Source organism: Mirounga leonina, unplaced genomic scaffold (assembly GCF_011800145.1).
Source record: "Mirounga leonina isolate KUSES-001 unplaced genomic scaffold, KU_Mleo_1.0 Mir_174, whole genome shotgun sequence".
In the NCBI taxonomy this organism is placed as follows: domain Eukaryota; kingdom Metazoa; phylum Chordata; class Mammalia; order Carnivora; family Phocidae; genus Mirounga; species Mirounga leonina.
The window spans coordinates 40,907,346-40,919,588 of NW_023270451.1; the positions used below are offsets into that span (position 1 = coordinate 40,907,346).

At 43.0% G+C, this 12,243-nt stretch overlaps 1 protein-coding gene and 1 pseudogene across 2 annotated transcripts in view; one reads left to right on the plus strand and one right to left on the minus strand.

Moving 5' to 3' along the window:
* The window catches only part of CUNH7orf31 (chromosome unknown C7orf31 homolog), a 36,656-nt gene extending 36,020 nt beyond the window's left edge, over positions 1-636 (minus strand). Inside the window, exon 1 of the mRNA XM_035020768.1 lies at positions 503-636. Coding sequence (XP_034876659.1) covers positions 503-636 — 134 coding nt within the window. The remainder of the gene's footprint in view (positions 1-502) is intronic.
* The window catches only part of LOC118020881, a 139,235-nt pseudogene that overhangs the window by 47,580 nt on the left and 79,412 nt on the right, over positions 1-12,243 (plus strand). The gene's annotated exons all lie outside the window — the stretch shown is intronic.

Below are 12,243 nucleotides of genomic sequence, written 5' to 3' on the forward strand. Positions count from 1 at the left end.
AACAGATTAATTTTCAAATGAAGGAAGTGATCATTCTGGAGTTCCAGAATGTAGTGGATGAAATTGAGGTCTGCCTTGTAAAAAGACACACCAACTTACTTTTTTTTTTTTTTTTAAGATTTTATTTATTTATTTGACAGAGAGAGACATAGTGAGAGCAGGAACACAAGCAGGGGGAGTGGGAGAGCGAGAAGCAGGTTTCCTGCCGAGCAGGGAGCCCGATGTGGGACTCGATCCCAGGACCCCGGGATCATGACCTGAGCCGAAGGCAGACGCTTAACAACTGAGCCACCCAGGCGCCCCCACACCAACTTACTTTTGATCAAGTTCCTAACGGATGTGGAGACTTTACAGTTAATTGTCATGTTATGCCATCCCTATGATGTGAAAACAGAAGAGCCCCCTAACTGAATGTTTTTTTCTCACATATATCACATATAAAAATAAAACTAATGTATTAAAGCCCTTTTTAATTATTTACATTCTCTAGTTTTTGTTTTACCTGTCCTCTGAGGCAGTTGGACGAATAGTTGTTAGTAGCGGAGTGTGCAGTTCATTAGAGTAGAAGGTATTGGACAGTGTGTCAGCTCCTTCAAGCTCTCTGCAACAATAGGGCCTGCCATGAATTACCTCCATGTTTCTTGACTAAGATGGCACAGACTGGAAGAGAAGAGGAGGGCACACTCCGTTCAGCAGTCAGCTTGATTTGGTCACTATCACAATGACCCTCCCTCAGGGAAGGCAGGGAACATACTTTATACTCCTGAATTGTTCAAGTCACCACTGCATAGAAATCACTTCGCCAACAGGCGGTCTGTGGACCCTCAGATGATCACATCAGTAATAAATAGCAACTTAAATTCTATGGAAATGAATTTCAATGGAAACAAATCCACAAGTGGAAGATGTTCCTTAGTACAATCTAAACACTATGTGGATGACATGACATGTAGGTCCATATCCATAAAAGGCCACTACTGACATCAACTGAAATTATATTTTTGCCTCAAAATTTACCATAACTATTTAAGAAAGCTCAGCTGATCCCCCACTCCCTCCCCACCCCATAATATTTCCAAAAAGTAGGCAGAATCATCCAAAAGAATCAGCAGCTGTGCTTCTAAAGGTTTCAGGGATCCGGAATGAGAGAAACCCTTTGCAGAGTGGAGAAGCAGGGGCGCAGCACGAGCAGGACGCCAAAGGGGTGAGAATCCCACCCTCTCCCTCAGACTTGGAGGGGGAAGCCAAGGAGGCACCTTGGCTGGGACCGCGTGGCTCCCTGGCCATCAGCGTCCTGCCAAGCAGGGTGACTCGGGGGTTCGGACGCACCTGAGACATCCGCCTGGGAGCGGCTCTGGACCGTCTCCCCTTCCCCAGAGCTGGTGGGCCTCTGCGGGGCGTGGAATCCCGCTGTCATCCGCACCTGCGGGCCCGGGGAGCTTGCGGGCTGGGGGCAGGTGCGGGTGGGAGAGAGAGAGGGACCGCGGACAGGCCGGGGGTGGGGTTGAGGGTGCCTGTGACGGCAACCGTGACCGTGGCACTAGGTAATGCATTCTTGCGGGGCAGCGGGCGGCTCTTAGAGGTTTCGCAGGCTCGCTCCGCGACCCGTAGGAATGCGAAGTGGGACGTGAAGCGTGGAGGGAGGGCTAGACATCCAGTGTAGAGGTGAAAGGAACTCTTCTGGCGACCCAGGCCCCCGGCCCCGCCCCCACGCCTCGCCCCGCTCTGACCCCAGGCGACCTCTCGTGGCGCCTTCATGTTCTTCTTTGTGGGCTGCCTGTTCTAGGTCTTCCCCTGGCCGAGGCGTTCGCTCGTGTGGACCGGGCAGAGGATGAGCACAGGGCCAGGATTGAGGGCCAGAGGACACCCTGGTGAGGCGGGAGCGACCAACCCATGTTCCGCCTCCACCTCCCCTTGCGGGAATGGAGAAGAGTGCCGCCACATCCAGGGTGGCTTCTCAGGACTCTGCACGCGCAGCTCGCGGGATTGCGCCCTGTGAGAACCTCAGCTCTTCCTCCGCTGGGTGGGTGCGGAAGTGGTGAACGGGCAGGTTGGCCTGCGGATGGATGCCCTATGCAGTCCCCAAGGATCTAGCCCCACCTTGATGACCTCAGTTACCCGCACCCCTGCCCTTGCCTTTCCCCCCCAGAAACAAATGTGAACCACGTTTCTGCACTTAAAGAGCCACGAGTTTCTCTGATGACTGAGAACTGGGCTCCCCAGAGGGATGGGGGCCTGGGAAGCTTAGGTTTCGGGAGAGGCTAGAACCAAGCCTGCAGGAACACAGAAGGATGTGGGGGTAAGAGTGATCACCACCTCTAAGAAGGGAGGTGTGACAGTGTCCTCGTTCTCTGCCTTTTTTTTTTTTTACAACTTTTTAATCAGCCGACCAGTGGGTATTCATTTTATGCTGTGCCTTCTAGGTTAATGTTAGCTGATGTGAGGGAAAGAAAGGTACACTGGAGTAGGCAAGGTAGTCATTTTGTATTTTTGGTCAACTTTTTAGTCCCGGCACCTCTTCCACAACTCCACTTGCAAGAGTAAATACTGCTGGAGATAAGAGTTGTGAATTAGGTAGTTTGCCTGTACCTTTTACTCCTTTAAACATCTTTCCCCCACCCCAAAAAACTTCTCATGGAAGTCCATCCTAACCTTTTTTTAAATTTTATTTTGTCCTTTTGCTGCTCTAGGGTTTTCAGGATTTCCCTTTAAATTCCTTCCCATTAAATTTCCTGTCAGCTCAGCCTATTTCCTGTGCCCAGCCTTCCATTAATTTACATATTCCACCTTTCAATTGTGCTTGACCTTTGTCCCATTTCCTTATGGCTTGATTCTTCCTGGGAGGTAATAATTGAGCATAATAGATTGAATCAGGCATATCTGCTGAAGCTGCATCACTAGCCCCATGTTTCTATGTATGTGAATGGTTGTGGTACCAGGGAAGTTAGGGCAACAATGGGTTGATTGACCAGGATATATGGTGATAGTCTACAGGTTCTACTGGGTTTGAAATTTTATTTTCTGTCAAGTGGGAGTAAAGGGTAGGAAAATATAATTACTTATTTTTAAATTTGCTATTTCCAAATAAAACTTATAGGCAAGAAAAAAATTCATTGTCAGGGGGTGCCTGGGTGGCTCAGTCGTTAACCGTCTACCTTTGGCTCAGGTCATGATCCCAGAGTCCCGCATCGGGCTCCCTGCTTGGTGGGAAGCCTGCTTCTCCCTCTCCCACTCCCCCTGCTTGTGTTCCCTCTCTCGCTGTGTCTCTGTTAAATAAATAAATAAAATCTTGAAAAAAAATTCATTGTCAGATCTTTATAAAACAAGGGTTCACTTTGGAAATCCTTCCCTATCTGAAAGTTTCCTGAAGATGTCAAGACTGGGTCTACTTGACCATGCTCCTTATTCTAGGCTTTTTTAACTTAACTCACACCGCCTCAGCCATCAGGTGATATATGTGACCCCAACAACACAAAGTAGCAACTTACGGGGAGGTGCTCAAAATAACTGACTTCTTAGGTCTCTCACCACCACCAGTGGAGTCAGTAGCCTCGGATCACTTTCCTACTTCTGACAGGTTGATCTCTCCTTCATCACCTCATTTACCTTAATATATTCTTTGAGTCACCACTAATCCTTCCAGCAGGGAAAATGAAATTTGGGATTGAAAAAATGTATGCATAGAATATTGTGGCTGGGTTGACAAAAATTCCAAACCCCTAAAGTTAGACCTTTAACCTTCAAGGAAATAATATATAGGAAGACTATAATAATGTAAATTATTAGTTATACTCTGTAACCTTTGTTTTAAATCTGTTATCGAGACTTTTATTTTTTATTTATTTATTTTTTTAAAGATTTTATTTATTTGCGAGAGAGAGAATGAGAGACAGAGAGCATGAGAGGGAGGAGGGTCAGAGGGAGAAGCAGACTCCCTGCTGAGCAGGGAGCCCGATGTGGGACTCGATCCCGGGACTCCAGGATCATGACCTGAGCCCAAGGCAGTCGCTTAACCAACTGAGCCACCCAGGCGCCCTATAGAGACTTTTAAATAAGTGGTATTTGATAATGAACCAAATAAGGTTTTGAGATATCTGGTACTTCTTGGTAGATAGGAGTATTTAAAAAAATTCCCACCTCCCAGTTTTGATATAATTGACATATAACATTGTGTAAGTTTAAAGTGTACAGCATAATGACTTCATATATGTGTATGTTATGAAATAATTATCACAATAATTTTAGTTGTTAGCATCTGTCACCATGTTTAGTTACAAAAAAGACTTTTTTCCCCTTGTGATGAAATCTTTTAGGATTTGCTCTCTTAGTAACTTCAAATATACCATATAGCATTAACTGTAGTCATCCTGTTGTGCATTATCTCCCAGTACTTTTTGTATTTGGAAATTTGTACTTTTTGACCACCTTCACTTGATTCCCTCATCTCTTACCCCCTGCCTTTGGTGACTACAGATGTGATCTTTTTTTCTATGAGTTTGGTTTTTTTTTTTGGATTCCACATATAAGTGAGATCATACAGTATTTATCTTTCTCTTATTTTACTTAGCATAATGCCCTCAAGATCCATACATGTCATTATGAATGCAGGATTTTTTTTTTTTTTAAGATTTATTTGTGAGAGAGAGAGGGAAAGAGAATGAGAGAGAAAGTGAATAAGCAGGGAGAGCAGCAGGCAGAGGGAGAAACAGACTCCCTGCTGAGCAAGGAACCAGATGCAGGACTTGATCCCAGGACCCTGGGATTATGACCTGGCTGAAGGCAGATGCTTAACTGGCAGAGCCACCCAGGCACCCTCGTGAGTATTTTTTAAAGGGAAAAAGTTTGAGTCTTATTCCTTGCCTAGAAGATGGGTTGGGAAGTCTCTTTCAGTGACTTTAAAATATACATTTAAAAATATTGCAAAGCTTAAAACCTCATTGATTCCAATGTATATATCCTACTTATTAGGATGACAATTAAAAATACATATTCTGCTGGCTTTAAAATTGAACTGATTACAAATGAGTTTAATGACACTTTAATTAATAGTAAATTGAGTTTTTTTGCCTTAAGTAGCTAAGGAACTATGTAGTCATTGAAATGATATAGATGCAGATATTTATAAAATGTGCTCATTTAGTAAATAATCCCTAATTGCCTAGAATGTGTCAGGGATTGTCCCAGTGCCTGCAATCTTGGGATATGGACCCAGGGACCAGTTATAGTCCAATGTGTAGGTGCAGCATCGAGAGGCAAACACTCTTGCACTTCTAGCCTCAAGAATTATGGAAGTGAGGACTGTAGTCATGCTGTATATTTTCTTCCTAGTCTAGGTGGACTAGGCTCCAAAGATGGCCCCCAGTGAACCACAGTTCCTGCTATTAATGCTCATGTGTACTTCCCACCTACATTTGAATGGGCTGGTCTGTGACTCATGTTAACCACTTGCATGCAGTAGAAGTGGTGCTGTACCAATTCTAGACCTAGTCTTTAAGAGGATTGGCAGCTTCTACTTTCTCCTTCTTGGAACATTTGCTTTTGGGAGCTCTGAACCACCATGAAATAAGTCTGACTACCTTACTGGAGAGACCCTGTGGAAAGATTACATGAAGAGGGAGAGAGACCCTGTTGTCATAATGTCCCTGTTATCTGAAGAGATGACTCCAGTCCCACCTGTCATCTGACTCAACCACATGAGAGGCCCCAGGTGACACCAGCAGAAGAACTGCCCACATGATCTCAGTCAACCTACAGAATCACAAGGTAATAAAACAGTTGTTCTTTAAAACCACCAAGTCCTGGGAGGGTTTATCATGCAGTAATAGATAACCAAACACTTGTTATGTAATGTTTGTACATATTGTGTAATTTTTTGTCTTTCTTATTTTTTTAAATATTAGAATGTTTTAATATTTTAATGTTAATTAAAGGATGTTTGTTGGTGGTTGATTTTACAGTGTAGTATTTAAGATGCAGAATATTTTGATGGCATTGTAACTAAACTAGGAGAGGAAATTAACATCATTCAGAAGTAGACATGGTGACTGTTAGGACCTTCTGGGGAGAGAGTGATAGTATATTCATTTGTATGAAAAATAATTTCATCATTTTAGGTGGAAGCATGCCATATTATTATTGCATTGATGTTTAAATATGGGTAGAGAGGTGTCTGTGGATACCGAAGAGCCAAAGGAGTGGACTTTAGGCTAGTTCATGCCACAGTAACATATAACCCCTGAATCGAAGTGGCCTAAAATCTCAGTAGCTAGTTTCTCCTTATGCTCCAGTACTGCAGGGGGCCTCTGCACCTTGTCATTCAGGGGTCTAGGTTGATGGAAAACCTACTGTCTGACAATTCTGCCATCTCAGTATGGGGGCCTCAAGATTTGGACCAGCAGAAGGGAGTGCAGATAATTAAGTACCAGCTCTTAAATGTTTCTACTCAGAAGTGATTTGCATCAGTTTCTAAACATTTCAGTGGCCACAGGAAATAACAGGACGTGGCCTGGGATATGTCATGTTCCTATGTACCTAGAAAAAGAGGGAACTGGAAATGTTAGTGAGTTTTAGAAACATCAGTTACAGTGTTCTACTACTTTGCCTCCCTCCAAGTTTTAGCTTCATCCTATCATTCTCTACACTGCCACCTGGGAGACTTTTGTAAAATGCAAATCTGACATGTAAAATGCAAATCTTGCTTGAAAGATATGAGTTGGCCAGAACTGGCCTTTAGAAGTGGCCTGCCATTGCGGGAGGGTACAGGCTGGATACAGCTGCTGGTGGAGAGAGAGTGGTAAATGGCACAGCTGGAACTCTTCTTTGTAGCTGCTGGGCTCTGGTGGTGAATAATAATAATAGAGGATCAGTACCTGAAACAGAAGTGTCTTATACTGTTTGCCTTGCAGGGTCATTCCAGTACCCTCTATTGATGAAGTTTAAAATTCTGCCACCTGACAAAGGAGAAGCTTTTGCGGGATCCAAGTCCACTATCACAAAATGCAGGGCAAAGAAGAGTGAATTTGGAATGGAGAGCCAATAAATTGATAATTTGCACACCTTAGCAAAGATAATTTATTTAACACATACTATGTGCCAGGTGCTATGATAGAATTATGTGTGTGTGTGTGTAGGTGTACATAATTTTAAATCCCACAGCAGCCCTGTGAAGTAGCTATTATTCTTATTTGACATATATGAAAAATGATCCATGTTTGTCTGGACATCAAAGCTATGCTCTTTTCTGCTATCCTGATATTCTTTTCTTCTCTGTGGAAAGTTAAATGCACCCTCATGTCTTCCCCTTTAGTGCTTGCCTCTGTATTACAACACTTATATTGCAGTACCTATTGGTTTGTATGTCTACCTCTCTCTATAATATAGGAGTTTGTATGTCTACCTCTCTCCATAATATAGGAGTTCCTAAAAAGCAGGAATAGTGTTTTTTGATTGATTTTGGGTTCCTAATGCACACCTTTAGTGCTTAGTACCTAACAGGCACTTAAATGCTCATGAAAAGCATAATTGTTTGGTTGTTCCCTCCTTGAAGCCAGTGCCAGTGGGCTAAATAATTCTGGAAACACCTAGGTAGGTACCAAGTAAATCTGTTGAATTGGGTTGAATATTTACCATTGGATTAAGCTAGTTGGGTCTTGTTGAGTCTTGAGAATAGGGAAAGCCTTTTTTGTTTTTATTTTATTTTATAGTTTGGTTTATTTATTAATACTATAATGTGGTGGGAAACTATTTAAAATCTCTTTGATATGTTTTTGTGCCTAGGAAATCTTTGATTCCTAAAAAACACTTGGCCCATAGTATAATGGTACAATTTTAGTTCACACTCATGGGTAGGTTCTGATGTTGGTCATTCCATTAAATTTCCTTTAGGTCCACATTTTACCTCTGTCACTTTTTCAAGTAAGGAATTTTGGAATCATCCTTTGGATTATGTTGTTGGTATTGAAAGAGTATTGAGTTTTTTTCTGGCAGGCAGTTAAATTACCAGCATGTATGAGACTTGGTTTTAGCCTTTATTAAGGTGGGTCTATTTCAACTTTGCCCCTGACTCTTTGCCCCTTTATAAAGGGGCCTTAGCTGAATGGCCAGAATGTTCACCAAAGTCCCTTCACTGTCCCTAGGCCTGAACTCCAGTGTGTCCCCAGCACTGTTCAGTGTCTAGAATCTTTATTCAGTTCTCATGCTTCCAGCAGCTATTCTAGTCCTGGATTTTGCTGTGTGTTTGAGACCCTCCCTCACAGGTCAGAGTTAAGATTCATGAGCTTTCAGGACTTGGTAACCCCTAATTTATCCTCTGCTTCCCCAACTTATTGTCATTATTATTTGTTTTGTTTTTTTCTTTTATTTATTTATTTATTTATTTATTTATTTATTTATTTATTTATCTATTTATTTATTTGACAGAGACAGAGACAGCGAGAGCAGGAACACAAGCAGGGGGGGTGGGAGAGGGAGAAGCAGGCTTCCTGCTGAGCCAGAAGCTCGATGTGGGACTCAATCCCAGGACCCTGGGATCATGACCTGAGCTGAAGGCAGTCGCTTAACCAACTGAGCCACCCAGGCGCCCCTGTTTTGTTTTTTTCTATTCTTGTTTTGGTACATCTCTGTCATCACTTTTCTATATTTCATCTCTGTACATTTCAGTACATCTCTGTCATCACTTTTCTGTATTCCCTCTGCTGAAATGCCTAGTTTCGTTTCTGTTTTCCTAACTATACATATTGTATCACACATAGGTAAGAAAAACTGTTGAATAAAAAAGAAACAGAATAAGATCTAAAGCTCCATAACATTTATTTAAGTTAAACACAACGGAAAAAGTGACATAATCAATATGGTGACATAGGCCATTCTTCACTTCAGTCCCCCTATATAAGAAGACCAACTAGCAACTATCTATAGACAAGACATTGTGAAAATTGCAGAACCCAGGGATGAGGCTGAAGCACCTCCATGTCTGCAGAGATTGAGAAGAACCTCATTAGGAGAGTAGGAGGAGTGACTGCACTCTGATTCTATTGCCCCTCCATGCCTGGATGCACTGAAGTCCCCCAGGGCCTATGGTTTCACAAGTGGGGAAAAATATAGAGCCCTAGGTGGACATCCAGCCTCTGAGCATTGTGGGATGCTTCCCAGGAAACCCACTTGGGTCTTCCTTCACAGAGATGGCTGGGAGAATCTGTGGGGCTCAACCACTGGGGATAAGATAGAGATGGAGAAGAGGTTAGGGCTTACAGCAACTGAAGCTCAGAACTTGGCAAATCACATTCCTGCTTGCAGTGGTGCCTGAGCAGAGGTCCTAGCCAGTGGCCCTGTCTGGACAGGGAACTTGGTTGGCAGTTCTGCTTGATTTGGGTCCCTACCTAACAGGCTTTACCAGCTGTTGAGCCTGTTCTATGCCTCCTCACCCGAGGCAGGGAAGCAAATTTCCATCTGCACCCAATTCTTGAATATAGCTTCCAATCCCACCTGATCAGGAAATCCAGGCAACCACAGAGTCCATCCTACAGCCATGCACAGGCAGGGAACCAGGTCAGCAGTTTTGCCCAACTATTAAGTATAGCTCTGGCCCCACCCCACATAACCAGGGAGTGTGAACAGTGACCTTAGGAAGGCTTGCAGTCAAGCCTATATTACTGCCCAGCTGTGGAGCCCAGCCTACAGCCCAACCCAATTGCTGAACCCAGTCCATGGCCTTACCTAATAGGGAACCCAGCCAGTTACCCTGCTAGACCTCAGTGTACACTATCTAGCCCCACCAAAGTACAGGATACAGCTGGACCCCTCCTGACCAGAGAGCATAGCCAGCAGCCTACCTAATCATGAAGCATAGCCTGTATGCTTATGTATGGTTGCCCAGCTTCAGGGTCTGTGGCCTTGCCTCTTCATAGGAACTAGCCTGAGGCCTGTCCAACCCTGAAGCTCTGCCTGCAGTCCCACCCGAGCACAGAGTCCAGTCAGCAGCAGCATCCAGTTGGAGAGCACAGTCTGAGATCCAATCTAACAGGAGCAATTGCAGAGCTCAGCCCATAGCCTTTCCCAACCGTGGAGTTCAACCAGTGGCATCACCCACCATGGAACATAGCCTGTGACCTTGCCTGACCAGAGATGATTGCAAAGCCCAACTAGTGGCCACATCTGACTGTGAAGCACAGCCAACAGCCTCACCCCATGAGAGAGCCCACCCAACAACTTTGCTTGACATGTGGCTCAGCCAGGAGGCCTACCCTGGAGCTCAGCCAGTGGCACCCTCCCCCCTTACAACCTCAGAGCATAAGCAGTGGCCTCGCTCAACTAGACCCTGATAGCAAGCCCAGTTGCTCACAGACTGTGCCAGCTGACCCATCCAGTCCAGCTGAGCTGACTAGTGAAGATCTTTCTCTGCTGAAATGAACCTGTAAAGTATAGAAGAAGACACTGCTATTCAAATGCATAGATACAAATGCAGGGAATCAAGGATCATGGAGAATCAGGGAAACATGACTAAAGGAAACTAATAAAGGTTCAATAACTGACCCTAAAAAAATGGAGATCTATAAACTGTCTGATAAAGAATTCAGAATAACCCTCTGAAGAAATTCAGTGAACTATAAGAACACACAGAAAGTTAAACAAAATTAGGAAAACAATGCATAAACAAAATGAGAAGTTCAATGAAGAAATAGAAACCATAAAAACCCCAAATAGAAATCCTAGAACTAAAATACAATGACTGAACTGAAGAATTTAATAGAGAGCTTCAACAGCACACTTGACTAAGCAGAAGAAAGAATCAGTGAACTAAAGGTAGGGCATTTGAAATTATCCAGTCAGAGGAGCAAAAAGAAAAAAGAATGAAAAAGAGTGAAGAAAGCCTATGGGACTTATACCATCAAGAGAAACAGTAAAATGGAAATCCCAGGAGGACAGAAAGAGAAAGGGACAGAAAATCTATTTTTTTTAAAGATTTTATTTAAGAGAGAGAGTGAGTGGGGGGAGGAGCAGAGGGAGAGGGACAAGTGGGCTTTGTGCTGAGTGTGGAGCCCCATGCAGGGCTTGATCTGACGACCCTGAGATCATGACCTGAGCTGAAATCAAGAGTTGGATGCTTAACTGATTGAGCCACCCAGCCACCCCCAGAAAGTCTCTTTAAAGCAATAATGGCTGAAAACTTCCCAAATTTGGGGAGATAAATTGACATCCAGATTCATGGGGTCTAAACAACCCCAAATAGGTTGAACCCATAAAGGGCTGCACTAAGATATTATAATTAAATTGTCAAAATTTGGAACAAAGAATCTTGAAAGCAGGAAAAATGAGTTGTCACATACATGGGAGGCAGTCGGGTGCCTGTATGGCTCAGTCATTAAGTGTCTGTCTTCGGCTCAGGTCATGATCCCAGGGTCCTGGGATCGAGCCCCTGCATTGGGCTCCTTGCTCAGTGGGAAGCCTGCTTCTCCTTCTCCCACTCCCCCTGCTTGTGTTCCCTCTCTTGCTATATCTCTCTCTGTCAAGTAAATAAATAAAATCTGTAAAAAAAGAAAGAAACTTTGCAGTCTAGGAGAGAGTGGTATGATATATTTAAAATATTGAAAGAAAAAAAAAACCTGTCAACCAAGAATACTATACCTGACAAAGCTGTACTTTAAAAGGGAACAGAAATAAAGACTTCCCCTAAGAAACAAAAGCTGAGGGAGTTCATCACCACTAGACTTGACTTACAAGAAATGCCAAAGGGCATTCTTCAAGCTGAAATAAAAGGATGTTAATTAACATAATAAAAAGTGAATATGTAAAAGTCACTGGTAATGGTAAACATATAGTCAAAGTCAGATTTTCTAATATTGTAATGGTGGTGCATAATTTACAACTCCTGTTTAAAAGTTCAAAAACAAATGATTAAAAATAGCCATAACTACAATAATATGTTACTGGATACATGATATAAAAAGACATACATTGTATCATCAATAACCTAAAATGTGATAGTGGGGGAGAAATAAAAGTATAAAGTATCTGTATGCTACCAAAGTTGAGTTGCTATTAGCTTAAAATAGAATATTATAAGGATAAGATATTTTGTGTAAGTCTCATGGCAACCACAAAAGAAAATCTGGATTAGATACACAAAAATTATGATAAAAGAGTCAAAGTATACTACCACAAAAAGTCATCAAGTAACAAAGGAAGACAGCAAGAGAGGAAGCAGGAACAAAAAATCTACAAAGCAGTCAGAAAAAAATGAACAAA